At 39.3% G+C, this 17,052-nt stretch overlaps 1 protein-coding gene across 1 annotated transcript; it reads right to left on the bottom strand.

Annotated features, from left to right (window-relative positions):
* Window positions 1-326: 326 nt before the first annotated feature.
* LOC101027287 (sphingosine-1-phosphate phosphatase 1) lies at window positions 327-15,438 on the bottom strand. Its single transcript, XM_018230646.2, has 3 exons — window positions 14,531-15,438; window positions 8,976-9,065; window positions 327-4,705 (listed from the first exon to the last, which is right to left on the bottom strand). The coding sequence occupies exons 1-3, from the start codon at window positions 15,131-15,133 to the stop codon at window positions 4,154-4,156; spliced, it is 1,245 nt and encodes a 414-aa protein (XP_018086135.1). The 5' UTR covers window positions 15,134-15,438; the 3' UTR covers window positions 327-4,153.
* Window positions 15,439-17,052: the final 1,614 nt, after the last annotated feature.

Below are 17,052 nucleotides of genomic sequence, written 5' to 3'. Positions count from 1 at the left end.
ACGCAGGGGAGCGCAGGTAAAAACGCTCGTCTGTAAGAGCCCTAAAAGTTAACTTAAAAGCGAACTACCCTTTAACTTGCCTTGTGGTAAAATGCAAATATATCCCTCTGCAGGGAACAAGGGAAAAAATAGCCGCTCCTCTGTAAGAATCCCAACAAAGAAAGCTGATCTTGATATAAAAATTTAAGGAGAACTATATCCTCTAATAACTGCATATGGTAGCTGTACTGCCTTCTGGATGAATGAAACCCAAGATGTGTGCTTAAGATCATGGGGGCATATATTAAATTGCACCGAGAAACATCACACTAACAGGGAAACCTTTGTTTGTGGGCTTTAGTCCACACCTTTAATTGAGCTCACGTAGATATAAATTTAAACAGTTATGGGTAAATATCCACTGGAAAACTAACAACCTGCTACCATTACCTCCTACTAACCAACGTCTTCAAACAAGGGAGCCATGTTTCTTCCTGTTGGACTGAATGGAAAGCAAACGATGGACAATAGCAAAGAAGCACGTATCACAGAATAAGGAACTAGGAAATGCAGACTGTGAAAGCAAACTACGCACTCGTGTATATACACACACACACAATACAGCTTCCAAGAAATATAAATATGTTACAGTGCAACTTGGATATGCTATGCATTATAAAAACATTGTTCACAGCTATCCAGTATAGCAAAAACCACATTCAAAACCACCCTGCCGTGATTTAAGCCTCCTATTCTGCACTAGAAGTTTTATGCACTTTAGTTGGTACAGTCAATTACGCTGTACTGGGGACGGCCCCATTATATAGTATGCTTGAGTAAGGTTTCTGTTTGTATTACAGTCTAAGGATAAAATCTCCCTCAGCTCAATGACAAACCTAATTCTCCTGGAAAACGAAAGCCACTGTGAGGTGGACAGTACTGGGTTGATCTGACGATATGCAAGCCATCGGATTAAGGAACGCATCAAAGTGCTCAATCCAACAGGAAAATCCAAACCTGCCTGATCAACACTGGGTCATTTTTGCCCAGATATCGTTCAGGTAGGTCCATACACAGATAAGATGCCCATGTATGGCCACCTATAGATCTTTAAAAATATGCCACATTTAGTGTTTTCATCGCAGCCATGCAGCGCATGTATTCAAAACACTGGACATCCCTTTCCAATGACAATGCTCCCCAATGACCACTGAAGCTGAAAAAAAACTCATATCCCTTCAGACCGCCCTGGGCATAAGTGGGGTTATCCTTTGATGAAACAAATGGAGCTTTAACTGGTTTGTGCTTAAATATCATAGCTATATTCAAATAAATGGTTATATAATTTATTCATACAGTGCATTAATACTGGTGTTCTACAAAACCTACAATAGCAAATCCATGGACTTAATTGCAATATATCGTTATGCAAAATGAACAGATTCTCAACTGTGATTATTAAAAGCAGGACCTTTGTTACCCAGAGTGCATTTTCCCCCCCAAATCAAATGGATGAGGAAACTTTACATAATAAAAATACTTCAGTGTTTTATACAGTAAAACCCAACATATTTCAATTATATTGAACACTCCCAAACACACAGAATATAGAAATCTCTTTCAAGATGCACTTTGTTAAAAGCGGTCTAGACAAAATATATTGAAATGAAAGACAGCAATTAAATCCCAATAACATAAGGCTAGAAAAGTGAGTTGGCAAAGCCAAGAATTTGCAGAACAGTATTTTGGTAAAGGCTACGTGCATACAGACACTGACTAAGGCAACATATTCAGGCTGACAGCACATTACATTTAGCTTACCAAAATGCTTGCAGGGTAAACCACAGCGGTTAAAGTTTTTCAAAATAACCGTACCATAAATTACTGTCTTATAGTCATGTTTCTCCAAAGCCGCTTATTGAACACAAAGAAATATTGCTTATTCTTTGTAAAAAAAATCTAAGCAACTGAAAGGCAGATAAGAACAAAACAAAAAATGGGGGTAAAGAAAAGGTGTGTCAAACAGTATAAATGTAGTTACAAATTACGAGCTATTAGGGCAATGGCAACAGAGTCGATTTTGCATTATTTAGTTCCTGCTACTATTAGTAGATCAAGCGGTTGTGTGAAATGGTCTGATAGCCACCTTCCAATTTGTCAAGCCACAGTCACCTGGCAACAGCTTGCACTAGTGAGTTTGGGTGACTGCCATTGCCGACAAAGAAGGGGCACATTTTGCCTTTAATCTCCCAATGTGCCACTGCCCATAGTGGTTCTTTAACATTTTGTCTTCACACTAGGAGCAAAAGGTTTAAATTCAGAAATGCTAACGTACCATACATGTCACAAACAATTGAGAAAATGCTACATCAGTGTCTAACCATACGCTGGAACATGTTTATTAAAGCAGATGTTCCCCATGACTGGTCCATTTGTATCAAGAACCAGAAGAAACAAACAAAAACAAAGCATATTGTGTGTGTTTATACTGCGTAAGTGCATGTTTTATGTATTATGGGGCACGTGCATGTGTTATGGGGCAACGTGCTTCCAAGTGACAGTGAGAGCAAGCAAGTAATGATTAAGGGCTAAACTCCACATTGGATTTGGTAGGATGGTATTCGATCACTAAAACAAATACTACAAGTCAGATGGGTTAAAACATAATGGGACTGATATCTGACACGCCTGTCAAATAGGAACCAGGCATACGGCGTCTTCATCAAACATAAAAACTTTACTTTTCCTCACTGAAATACAGTGACTGTCGGATGTAAACGTATAAACAAAATACTCCATCCAGCTTTATCTGACATTACAGCTGTTGAGGATCAGCCCTAAAACATTCAGTCACAACCTACTATATTGCGACCATGCATAGTTTTTAGTTCTAGAGTACCTTAAAATAAAGGGACTATGAAATGGTCCTCCTTAGCAGGAGACTGCCTTTTGCATTGAGAATTTGGACCCTTTCACAGTATCCTTGTGTGCCTTTACAACTAGATTCTACAACTAGATTCCTTAAAGGGGTCATTACCACACAAAAAGTTAAATTGCAAAAAGTGCTCAAAAAAAAAAAAAAAAGAACACTGAGCAGCTTTACAATTTGTTTTTCTTTTTGTTTTCATGATCATTAGCGAATATCATGAATGTATAACAATTGCCCCCTGCTGTTCTGTCCTGGCATTTGGCTGGACAGAAGGGCAAACCTTATATTGCTGATGTAGGAGGCATCTTCCCATGCTTCTCTACTAAAGTTCTATTACTCCTGCCACTGAGCAATATAATTGAGAAGCAAAAGAAATAGGAGCATTTTGACCATTACCTTGTAAAAAATGCACAACTTGAGGTCCACAATTCATAGCTGTTGAATATTATTTTAAGCAGCTAGTATACAGGACCTCACAATTCCAGGGGTCAGGTAGTTACAGCTCAAGTTTTTCATGTTGCTTTTAACTTTTCTTTTTCTTTATAAAGACGTTTAACCAAAACGCTTCAAGACTATAGACACACATTGGTGTGTGCACTTTACACCTTTAGCTTCTCTTTACATTTACTTTTTGTTATAGAACAGAAGGCTTAAAATAAAGAGCAAGCAGACTCCTTCGTACCTGGAGAAATATGGAAGTTAAATGGAAATCATTTGAAAAGTGCAGCATGTGGGTAGACACTGATAGGCACATTTCCTACATAATAACTCATTGCACAGAAGTTACATTACAAAATCACAGCTCCTCGGATATACACACACACACACACACACACAATACCCATTTTTAAAATTATTCTCTGGAATATTTCTTTTCATCACAGTCTGCATGGCATTCATTTTTTTTTTTGTTTATAAAAAGGCACAGTTATTAAGCAATTTAATATATGTATAGATATAGTACTTGTATCTAAAAACATCCATATTATTTTTTTTTAGCAATATGTAGCTTTTTACACAAGGCATGTAATGAACCGCATGAAAGTAATTAAACTGAAAATTTGGTCTGGAATATACCTGCTCTGTGAAGCATTTGACAACTGGAAGGTTTGAGCAAGCCTTTGCATAAAATAGTTTTCCTAGGAAATAGAATTAAGTCTGTATAAAGGAAGAAACAGAATTGCTTGCTACAAGCATTTCCATCTTTTGTAAAAGTCTTCTGCCTGAAGAAGACATTCATCCAAGTCAATGGAGACCAATCAAGGTTAACAGATAAGGGACAATAACCATGGCCCCAAAGCCAACAAATCCATATGTTATATAGCGATAGGGCAGCTCAACCTCCATTCTTTGCCTTGCCTTCCGAATATCATCACATGGAATGCCAAACACCTTGCAAGCTAGAGGAATGGAAATTTTCTTCATAGCTGCCCTAAGCATTAAGAGAACCACCACTCCAATCACAAATTTGAGCATGGCTTTTCCTATCAATGTCACAGTGATAGATGGAGGAATGAAAGGCAGTTGTTCAGGGGTTGGATCTACCATTAGGCCCAGCATGTAATTAAAATTTGATCCACATGCAATTCCAGCGCCGCTACCCAGAATTTGAGCGGTGTCTCCTCGGGAAGTACTCCAGGTGTCCAGAGTGAAAGAAAAGATTCCCAATGCTAGGTGAAGGCTAATTATAATTAAAGGGGCATATTTGTAAGTTAAATTGAAATGATCAATTATCTCCAGGGCTGGATGGAAGACAATTAAAATAAGAATTGCGTACAAAAAGCCAGCAATGACATCCTGGAAAAGATAAAACAACATTCCATTAGTACATCCATATTTGTATCATATTTATCAAGACTATGTTTAGTTTATGTTTATCTAAAATGTACATTTTTAAAATAAATTAGTTTATTATCCCGCCCCCCCATCCCATGTTTCCCAGTAGCTCCTTCTGCCTAGAAGATGTATTAGAACTCTATTAAAATCATCAGAGATCATGTCTCTCTACATGCAGGATTTGTGTAAAAGGCAGTTATTTTGTTAGATTTTATTTGTTCTGGAATCAGTTATTTGAGTGAGCTCGAATACATCTGCTAGGAAAGGAAGCCCCCCTATAATATATATTATATTTAACGGTCAATGAATATCTGACTCCCAACTCCTGCATGAAAACAGAATGAAGAGAAACAGATGCTGAGAGAAGGAGAAAGAAGATAAACTTAAATTATTTCAGAAACAATGCTGACTATTTAATTGATTGTATTAAAAACGTTTCTTATTTCAATATGATGAAGCTTATATTAAATTTTCATTTTCGCGATAGTTTCCCTTTAAGCGGAGTGCCATCTGGATTCCGAAGTCTCTTAACTCACGCTGTTGTGTGAAGTGCAGATGTAATGCTTGTATGTGTATGCTGTGAGCAGTGCAAGTCCAATGCTGGTCTGTAGGTTCCGTGAGCATTGATAGTCCAATGCCAGTGGGTATAGACAGCAGCTGTAAGTAATTTCCCTGGAGGCCAGTGTCAGGTGCAGGTAATGAGTAGGTAGGTTCCCTTCCACTCCCTTCCTTAGCAGCTGGGAATTGGCAGCCAGAGAGGCATGTAATCACGGCATGCAGCAGGATTTTAGGGCCTATGCTACTTGAATGCTTTGTAATTTGCCTTTCAGACTGCCATAGACCTGCCTTGCTAGTTGAGGTTTAGTTTCATATAGGTTACCTTACAAAGGTTGTCTTTTGGAGATTATACTTTTTGACCAAGGCTTCAGTGTTTGCCTTTAGGTAGGGCCCTGGTTATAGTCATGGACTTGGACATTGTGGTATATAGGTAGTAGGGGAATTTCATTCCATAACAATAAGTGGATAACTTTTATCCCCATACCTAGATTAATTCTTACTTATCTTGGATGCTTAAGAATTGTCTTAGAAACTATCTGATGTTCCAGGCTGGAGCCCTAGAATAAGAAAGTAATTCATAGTCAAAGAAGAGTTAATTTCTAGCAGTATTACTTGGACTAGTTGTACTTCTTGGCATCAGTCTTATTCCTTGCTATTTGGTAGACTCATGTTGGAGCATGCCAAACAGATTTTTGGTTCTAGGCCCAATCTACGGGGTATGAAAACTTTGATTCTGTCCAGGTGACATCCTTAAGGACTCAAGAGGACTGTATCTTGGCAAAGGCTATACATGTCTACATTTATTTCTGTTAGGATGCCCATTCCATGTGGCATGCAGATGCTTTAATACTATCCAAACTAGTTTGGTGGGGATCATGAGCATATGGTAGTAAGAACAATTTCAGCCCGCGTAGGAAGATTTGCTTAGGCTGCTATGCTACTGGATACCTCACAGGGCAAGTAAGGTATGCCAGTTAAGTCTCTGCAAACCTTTCATTAATAGGGTGTGTGCATATCAAACGGAGTAACCTGCAGAATGTGTGTTCAGAGCACCATCTCATATGCAGCATGAATGGGTAGGAATCTGTGGATGTATACTCTGCTGAGATATGGTACTTCCCTTGTCTGTCCTGTTTATCCAGTTGTATATACCGTATTATTTCCAGGTATACCCTTTTGTTCTGATTCCAAACTACGGTAGGTTATTTACAGTGCAACAAGGATTTCTTTTTCTGGTTGTTCTAGAATTACCATGCAGCAATCGTTAAGAAACCTGATTAGGGGGCATAAGGAATTTATGGACTAGTGTTTCCTTTCTTGGCTAGTGGCTTACGCCAAGTGATTTCTTGCATGGTGCATTGGTTATGGTCCAGGATAAGTACAGATCCCTTATCTGCTCTGTAGACTTAGAAGAAACTGTGATCTACACTAGGCGATGTTATGTATCTGCAATGTTTATACAGATCTGGTGCATGTAGAATGTTAGTAATGGTATGTTTCTTTCCCCTCCTAAGACGTAGTATGCAGGTGCCTTTGCTTTTGAGCTATTTCCAATAGTGCTCTTGTGGTGGGCGCATGGTTGGTACAGCTGTGTTGGTAAGTAGTGGAAGTGTGAAGGTGATACTCTGTGTTACTTTATTCTTCTCTTTCAATGAAGTTGGGGTTAAAGCTCTGGAGGGAGGAGGCTATCCTGGTAAGTATGACATGGGAGTTATCCAGGAAGGAAATCATGGTTAAGTAAGTATGATACCATTTTCCTTTATCCTCATTATTTTGCAACGGGGATCACATTTTTCTTTTAATTATACACCAACTACAATGAGTTACGTCAAAGAAGCAATATCACATCATTTATAAAAAGCTACATTTTACAGGATTCATAGCTTGCATTACATAATGAAAGAAAATATGTCGAAGCAACTTTCCAGTATACATTCATTATAGATTTTCAATGATTTAAATGATTTGTAGAAGCAATTGCTACTGAAAGCAGCGTTTGTTCACCACTTTCGGTTCTTTGGGTCGGACTCTTAAAACAATGTAACAGGAGTTTGTTCTCCTCTAGATTTTTAATCAGCTAACTTGTAACATTGTTTCAAGAGTCAGAGCCAAGAGTATAGAGAATGAAAACTATGATATAATGTATTGCTTTTAAAATGATTATTTAATAAGTGTATACTGGAAGGAAGCTTAGGACTACATTTACTTTCACAATGCTGAAATTAGTTTTGGGGTGCAGGAAGCTGTAACTACAATGTCAGGGAATCAATAACAGATTATATATATATATATATATATATATATATATATATATATATATATATATATATATATTAGATCATTTAAGAGCACTCACGGGTGTTTGTGAAGAATACTTTTTATTGGAGTGTTACAATCTACCCCACATCAACGCGTTTCGGTTCTTTCTGAACCGTCGTCAGGATGCACCCAGAAGTCATCACGTGATCCATAAATACAAGCATAAACCAATCAGTGAACAGAGTTAATTAGTGAGCAGAGTTGGTTATATATTCACAACAGTGTTCTGCATTAAAGTGTTAGCATAAATTACTGAATCCATTAACAAAAATTCCATATACATGTTAAAAATTCCAAATACATGTTAAAAGATTTTTTATATAAAAAGTGTGAAAAAAGTGAAAAAAGTTAGCCTTGTTAAAACCTTAAAAAATATATGTATATAGTGACTCATATAGTTTCTTTGAGACATAAGGACTGTACAGATGACACATCCTAAAACAAAGTTATCAAAGGTATCCATGTGTTAACACATGGATACCTTTGATAACTTTGTTTTAGGATGTGTCATCTGTACAGTCCTTATGTCTCAAAGAAACTATATGAGTCACTATATACATATATTTTTTAAGGTTTTAACAAGGCTAACTTTTTTCACTTTTTTCACACTTTTTATATAAAAAATCTTTTAACATGTATTTGGAATTTTTAACATGTATATGGAATTTTTGTTAATGGATTCAGTAATTTATGCTAACACTTTAATGCAGAACACTGTTGTGAATATATAACCAACTCTGCTCACTAATTAACTCTGTTCACTGATTGGTTTATGCTTGTATTTATGGATCACGTGATGACTTCTGGGTGCATCCTGACGACGGTTCAGAAAGAACCGAAACGCGTTGATGTGGGGTAGATTGTAACACTCCAATAAAAAGTATTCTTCACAAACACCCGTGAGTGCTCTTAAATGATCTAATATGCAAACCCTTGAAGCAGCACCCGGGGCTCGATGATTTGAGGGTGAGTGCCGGTTCTACTACACTATATATATATATATATTTATATTACACAAAAGCTATGAATATCTTGTAAATTATATCCTTATAAACAGAGTTCTGATGTCATTTCTGTCACATGACTCACTGAAACGTATGTATTATAATAAATAAAGTATCCCCAGTTGCAAAATATGAGGATATTAGAAGTTACCTCGAGGTTCCATGACCTGTATAAAAACACTCTGCCTTCGGCCTTGTGCTTTTATATGGTCATGAAACTCCTCAATAACTTATAATATCCTTATATTTTACAAGAGGGGGTACTTTATTCACTATATATTGAGAAGGTAATTCTGAGATAAAACCTCTCATTTCATGCTTAGAATAAAAAAAAAAAAAAATAACCTTACCAGTACAGAATGCATTCCCATATAAACACGACTAAGGCACACCAAGGAACACCAAATTATGGCAAGTAGCAGCCCATATGTAAATGGATACTAAGGGGGAGAAAGAAAAACTGTTAGGATATTTGTAAAGCCATATATAAGCAACAGAATAACCATTTAGAAAAGCAATCTTTAAATATCCATTAAGACACAATCTGTGAAAAGTGCTGTTATTTAAATGGTGAATTTTAAATTGTGTCTAAGAAAACAAAACCTCTCCAAACTTTTACCATTTTTGTTCTAAGGTCACAACCATTTTACCATTCAGCAGCAGTTTGTAGTTTTTACTTGATTTAATATAGTGCACAAAAATGCATTATTTTACTCTCCTACCCCACCCCCTTTTTTTATAAACACTCTATTCCACCTATCCAAAATTACAAGTTCCTCTCCATATGCGTCTAGGAGTCATGGACTTTTCTTGACTGCATGTTAGTAAATTACTTTTATATTGGCAATGCTAAAGGGACATTATACAATCCCAACTTCCTGATTCTTCAGAGCAACATGCTTCAGAGTTAAACGCTATATAAAATGAAATCCTCCTTATCTTTAAATCCAAGACACAAACTAGGAGGGAAGAAGGGATTTGTTTAGATTATTAACTTTATTCACGGTGACCATGAGAATGACTTCAAATTGAAAGGCAATACGTTTTTCCCATAGTCCAAACAAGACCCTGGAAAACAGAATCTAGGCCACTACCACTCAGGCACTTGATCCTAGACAGATTTCTACACAAATTTATTTTGCTCATGCTGAATAAAGATGTACAAACGTGTAGACTGACCCTTTATGGTTCAAGAGCACATAAATGAAAATAACACACAGTATTCTTTGTAAGCTGTGTATAAATGCAACTATATTGTAAGTAGGGTTGCCACCTTTTAAAAAAAAAAATTACCAGCCAGTGGTGGGGGCGGGAAATAAAGGGGCCGGATTTGATGCAAAAAGGGGCGGAACCAATGAGGGATGCCACAAAAGGGGCGGGCCACAGGGTGGCAGCACAAAGGGGATGGGGCCACTGCCGGCGGGCAAGAGATTTTGTAAATGGTATTACTAATTACTGGCAGCTACATTGCCGGTACATTTGTAATACCTTCCCCGGCAGGTGTTTTACCGGCTAGGCTGGTAAAATACCGGCTGGGCGGCAACCCTAATTGTAAGGTTTATATTTCATTGACAGCAGCTCTGAGAGCCAGTTGGCAATGGACATTGGAGCTGTATCCAAACAATCAAACAGTATGTAATTTCCAAGAACAAAGCAATCAGATAGTGAAATTGAAATGTACCTAATTTGGTTCTTGGAGGGAAAAACCTACAAAGATTAAATCTGAATGTACACTACAGCTGAAAAAATATACTGTATACATTTTCCAGATATAAATTGCTGTATACCTCAAAAATCACAGTCGCTGAGAAACCGGCAGTCGAAAACGGAGACTTCCATATTAATTTTAAATTCGGGTTTTACAAGGACGTTTGTGAGTACATTTTTTAATTATTTTATTTATTAAAGGTGTTAAAAGCGCTTCTGCACATGCCACTTTTTTCTGCCCAAGTAAGGACAACAGAAGATTGAAAACAGAGCCAATTACTAATTAGATTCAATGCCTGTAATTTCCGCCATCTTGTGAGTATGATATACCACCGGGAGGAATGCGGTCTTAAAGGCTCTCCATTGAATTACGGATACAAGCCACTCGTATTGTTGGGATCATTTTTAGATTTAAAGTGTGTGTTACACTGTACCTTATTCACTTCGGTTTATTTTATCACTATAATTAAAACTATAATTAAACTTTAGTGTGATTTCTGTGTGAGTTTTTGTTTGGGAACTTTTTATTCACTTTGAGTAATTCACTATTAGATTAAGTAACTCTCTTGCTAAAAGAGAGAACAGTTTCTCTAGCATACACGGATATTTTTAAACTTTGAGCGGAACACTAAGGGTGCTAATAATAGTTTTAAAAAATACTACACTATATCATTTTTCTGTTTTTTCTTTCTATTTTCCCCTCAATAATCCGTGATTTTTTAGGTATACAGCAATTTATTTCTGGATATTGTCTTCTAAACGGGCAGAGGAGAGCCCTATCAATTGCTGGCCTGGGAACATACCGTTTCTGGGGATTCGAACGTGTAACCAGATTACTGTATACATTTGACTTGTGCTCATTCAAGTGAACTTATGGAAAAAAAGTTGCATAAACACTCAGCTCCTCGGCTTTTACCTTTGTGAATTTATTGGTTCTGGGACTTGAAGTTCCTCTGCTTTTCATAGTGGGTAGGTGCACAGATTCTCTGTAAATCAGAGGAACTTGAAAAGTCCCAGAATCCTTCACTTCAAATCTGTAAAATCAGGTACGTCTGTGTAAAAATTTTTTTAACTATATATTAATATTTATTTATAGAAAGTTCAGATAGGGTTTATGCAACTTTCCTACACAAGCCCAACTGAATACTACAAAAGGATGGTATATGTTCCCTTTAATCAGTTACAGCAGTGAAGGCAAGAGCATTCGACCTTAGAAATAACCCCCAAAAGCACACTTACAAAGCCGCAATGATTCTATCGTACAAAACGAACAATCATACGATTTACGGACTGTGTGCGTATTGTCTCGACATCATACCATGGCAATCAGTTGTTCAGCCGATTGGAGAGGTTAAAAGATTTAGATCAGCTGATGATAATATCTCTGCATGTATTGCCTATCTGATGATATCAATGGGAGACGGTCACTATTTGTTGGACATAACTTTCGCACGTTTGCTGCCTGACAATTAAATGGATATTGTGTGATTTGGTCTCTTTACTACTTTATTTTAATCTGAATGATTAGTTGCAGGTCAGAAATGTGGATAGTCCAATATAGCCTAATAATCTGTACATCTATGGCCAGCTTTAATCAATGCAGCCTTAGCTCTGTTCAGACAGGAGGTAACTACGCAGCTTGCAAAAGCCTCATCTGCAACTAAGCTATCATGAAATGAAAAAAAAAAACCCTGAGGCTACCAACATTGGCACTGTGTAGGCATGAGATTAATTTTCTAATAATGCCAACCATTCACAAGCCTGAGAATGCAGCTCCCTATCTCCCAACAGGATGAAACAAAAAACAGAGCAGCCCAATGAACCAATTCAAGCCCTGTATCATCATCAGTAGACTGAACAGAACATGCACAGGTCACACTTCCAACAAGCAAGCCAATGGCCAGCACTTAGGTACTTGAATAAAGGCCAACAAGGCCACTCTGACACCAGCTGCATTATCTCAACCGAGTGGCATGAAAACAAGATGCACATCTCATATCCATCTATGTGGTAGGATGCAATTTATAACTATTTCCATAGTTCTTAAATGAAAGTCAGATTTGCTGGGCTGTGTCGATCACATGACATTCGTCATGATTTAATCGCTGCTGCAGTCAGAGACATATAGGGCATTCAATTCTACATAATAAATGAGGTCTTGCCTGCATCAGTTCTCACACTACACAAACTGCAACACCATCCGCCCTAACTGTGCCATTCAGGTCATGTTTACAACACTGGGACTCAGCATCATAAATACAAATGCACAATTACAATAACCCATAGCAACACGGCAACCTTATTGAAAGGGGAACTACAAAGAACTTTCTTTTTAGATATGTTCTTTTATGAAGCAAACGGGTTCTTTTTTGATATACTCAATTTAATAATCTTAACAGTTTACAAGACACTACATTTAACGCACGGTCATACTGGTAGAGTATACAAGGCACTACACAACCACACCCAGCAATTTATGAACATAGGTGCCGATGTGCAGCCGTCAATAGACACCAGTGCACAACTAGTTTTGGACAGTCGACTACACGTCAAGACAGCCCCAGCAGCACATGAGAAGGGAGTAAGAGAGAGACATTTGGTGGGAGGGCAAAAATTAAATGTTAAATTTTCATAGAAACTTGTTAAAAAACGTATTATATATTTCATAAAACAAAAATGTACATCGTAAATTGCACGCTAGACTAGTGATGTGCGCGACAGGAAAAACTCAACCCTTCCCTGACCTGCAAAATGTTTCCATTATGGGACCCACACTTGCACATCAGTGGTGTGCCATGTCTCAGAAAACATAGCCACTACCCTAGTATGACTGCCATGGACACCCAAAATGAAGGCCAAGCCTGCGTGACCCGTGGGTATTGGTTCAGCCAGCACACCACTACTTTAGAACTCATAATAGGAAATGATGAAATGTAGGTTCCTGCCTAAACAAGCATGAGTGTCCTCAGGTTACTCTCACAAGCAAAAGTAAATAGAGAGATATTTGGACAGATCCATCTATATTGCTGTGCGAATATCTAAACAACTGCCTTTTTTTTTTTTTTTCAAAGGCCTGACAATGCAAGTTTAAGAACTCAACCAAAACACTGCCCTGTAATAAACCAAAGGTTCCTGAGTGCAGTGTTGGTCTCACAAGGGTCATTGTGATTCTCTGTAATATATTAAAGGAGACATATAGGATACATTTTGTAGGCAATTATAAGTAATATATGGCATTGCTTTTACATGGTGCTAAAAATGTATATTATCTTTAAAAATAGCCCCTTTATTTGAGCTCCCTATAGATCAGCGATCCCCAACCAGTAGCTTGCGAGCACCATGTTGCTCTCCAGCCCCTTGGATGTTGCTCTCAGTGAACCAGGTGCTTATTTGAATTCCAGTAACATACAGAGCCTCCTGTAGTCTGCCAGTCCACATAGGGCTACCAAATAGCTAATCACAGTCCTTATTTGGCACCCAAAGGGACTTTTTCATGCTTGTGTTGCTCCCAAACTATTTTTACATTTGAATGTGGCTCACGGGTTAAAAAGGTTGGGGGACCCCTGCTATAGATGTTCGCTGGTCCCTGTCTATGTTTTAAATGAGGCATGTTCTAACTGTACCTGCCAGAAGCACAGTAGGAGGGGGGGACAACCAATCACAGCCCTGCAGTCACACAAGCAAAGACATGATTCAGTTCCCTATCAGGTCCTGCACAGCCTGGGAATTCAGGGAGCAGGAAGTGGAAGAGAAGGGAGGGATTATTATGGGTTTTGCAGAAATATTCAATAAATCAGCCTGAAACACTACTTTTTAACCACAATTCTTCTAGATCTAAACGAGTAGAACGCGTTGGTACATTTTTATTTTGTACACAAAAATGTCAACTTTAAGAGGTCTTTATGTACCAGACAGTAACAATTAGCAGGCGATACTTTATTCAATCTGAAAATATTTGGGTTTTAAAGAGTAAATCCCAGTTATTGAGGATCCCAAACCAAATTGGATGGGGGGGGGGTTAACAAGCAAACAATATACTGGAACTATATATTTGTCAATGCCAATATTCTAAAAGTAATGGGTCTGAAAAAAAAACATTATCTGGGTGTAGGAGGGGGACAACCAAAATGTAGAAAATCTGAGGAACAAAGTAAGTAGTAGAATTGTAGTAGAATTGTCAGGAGATGGTGAGAGTTACCTGCCATCTGCCGTATGTGAGCAGGAGGATGGAGATGGGGATGGCAGTGCCAGACATTGCGTGGGTAGAGGGCATCCCGTACTCTGTGTTATAAAACACCTCGAGTTTGACGACCGGCGGGGAAGGGGGTCGCGGCCAGCGGATGAGGTCTTTGGTGCACTGGCCCAGGTACATGACCCACACCCAGATGACGATCACTTTGCGGCCCACCACCGGGTCTACGTTCCATATGCACAGGGGGAAGAAGGAGATGTAGAAGAGCTCATTGCCCAGCTCGGTGGCCAGGCAGAAAAGGAAATACAAGAAGCGGTTCCGGATAATGAATTCCTGGCCCACTTCGCCGGTGAGTGAATTGCGGCGCTGGGGCTTCTTCTTGCAGTCGGGAGGGTGCGCGGTGCCATTTGCTTGGCAGTCCTTGTTTCGGTGCCTGGGCCCGGCGTCCTGCTGCTGAGCTTCTGAGGAGACGGCCCCGTTTGGCTGAGCCTCGCTGCTGCTGCTGCTGGGAAAGTACGCCGCCTCCACTCCGCACAGCCGCTGGAAACGAGCCACCTTCCACGGGTCTTGCAAGTAGTCGCACAACCTCCACCACCCGCCGGAACCCATGATGCTCCTCTTACACCGGACTTCTTGTCCTCACACTGACAGGGAGCCAATCCCCGCAAGCGCCATGCAGCCTCCTAACAACCTTCGCACCCCACACACACAATCAGCTCAATCACAGCGCCTCCTCTCTGCGGCTTCACTGCCCGCCTTACTTCTGCTGTACTCCCAACAGAGCGGCAGCTGCCCCTCACTCACAAGCCCCGCCCAACTCTATCCAAACTTCCACGGTCACCGAGTGGCTGATAGGAGAAAATGCGGCCCGTGGGCTGGGAATGTGTCACGAGCGAATGTCTGAGAGGGGGGGGGGATGGGTGCGGCCGTACTGGTCACGTGACTGTCACTCACCCGGGAAACGCTGAAATATTAAAGCTGCTCTACACACCTGAGTTGTTTTAAGCTTGTTTCTTTCAGGGTGTCTCTCACAAAATATTGTCTTTCTAACGCTGTTAACATTCTTCCTTATTAATTACATTAACATCAAGCCCTATTGTTACCCACCAAGTTATACAGGTTTTTTATTAACCAATAAAGATAGTAGTTTGATAGGGAAGGTAACAGATAGGAGGGCTGGCGCCACCATTACTTATTTCCTGAAAAGGCGGCAACTGTATGTATGTTCAGGCAAATTAGGGAACCTTGTATTGGAGTGAAACACTGGGATTTTTTATGTGGTTTACCTCCATGGGTTCCAAGTGAGATTCCTCAGTCTTAGGCTCATTATTAACAATATCTTAACAATATCATTAGCAATAAACACACAGGGAAAGTAAAGCCGCAGTAAACTGAATGGGAGCACTGAGCAAGTAGGGGTCAAGTACAACCCAGTAGAGGAAAACTGCTAGGCCTTACCCTAAGCTGTTTCATTAGGTAGGGTTGCCACCTGGCCGGAATTTTACCAGCCCGACCAGTAAAAATTATGCTTGATGCCAATGTTATTATTAGGAAAAACGTCAAGAATATAGGAAGGCCGGTATTTTTTTCCAGAAAAGGTGGCAACCCTACCTCTGGCCAGTGAGTCCTGTTGAATTTTGATTGTCAACAATGACTGTCAGTGTCCCCAGAGCCCCTTGTAAGCTCTGCAGTTAAACTGGCCATATGTTTTGCCGATATGCTCACCATATTGGGCTGAAATCCTGACAAATACGACTAGCTATTGGGCCGCTAACAGGAGTGAAAAGCAACTCAAGTGTACAGTTTGTCAGGTCAAGGACCACATCAACAAGTCAATGTGGCCCTTGCCCTGACGAGATTCTGTAAAATTGTCCGATCAATATTTCAAGATTTTTGGCCAGATATTGACCCAGCAGGCCCATTGGAAGGCCCCATAAACAGGTCAATAAGATGTCATGCCAACTCAGTCTGGAATGATTGAATTGGCAGCTTTTATTGACTTGAGAATGGTCACCTTTACTCATAGAGAGACTGATTCCATACCACTTGGCAATAGTTAGTATATATCAGTTCCTCATACCATTTTTGACATGACAGACATGGCTAATTGCTCAAACAATAGACTCCCCTTGTCCAGAGGCATGACCAGCAGAAATCTGTTGGGAACAGAGGCAGCAGAAATAAGCAGACTGGTTATTTTTTTCCAGAAAAGGTGGAAACTCTAAGGCCTCACTAATGGCACACATCACGTTTTCTAGACTGGCATTAAAAAAACATTGGCAGAGAAATGGCCAAGACCACTTGTACTTATTATGTACCATTTTGGAAATAAACTAGATATTCTTTGCAAGCCCCTTTCAGCAATCTGTCTCTGCATGCAGGCTTTGTGCTAAAGTCAGTTTTTCTAAATGACATTTAGCTTTAATATGTCATCTTGGCCAAGGGAACAGAGACCAATGGTGTGAAAATATGACTTCTGAAGGCAACCCCCTTTAATTAAACAGCAGTTTGTAGTCCACAGTGTAACA

This window comes from Xenopus laevis, chromosome 8L, assembly GCF_017654675.1.
Source record: "Xenopus laevis strain J_2021 chromosome 8L, Xenopus_laevis_v10.1, whole genome shotgun sequence".
NCBI lineage: Eukaryota > Metazoa > Chordata > Amphibia > Anura > Pipidae > Xenopus > Xenopus laevis.
The sequence above is the reverse complement of the archived record's forward strand: the minus strand, read 5'-3'. Positions and strand labels throughout refer to the sequence as shown.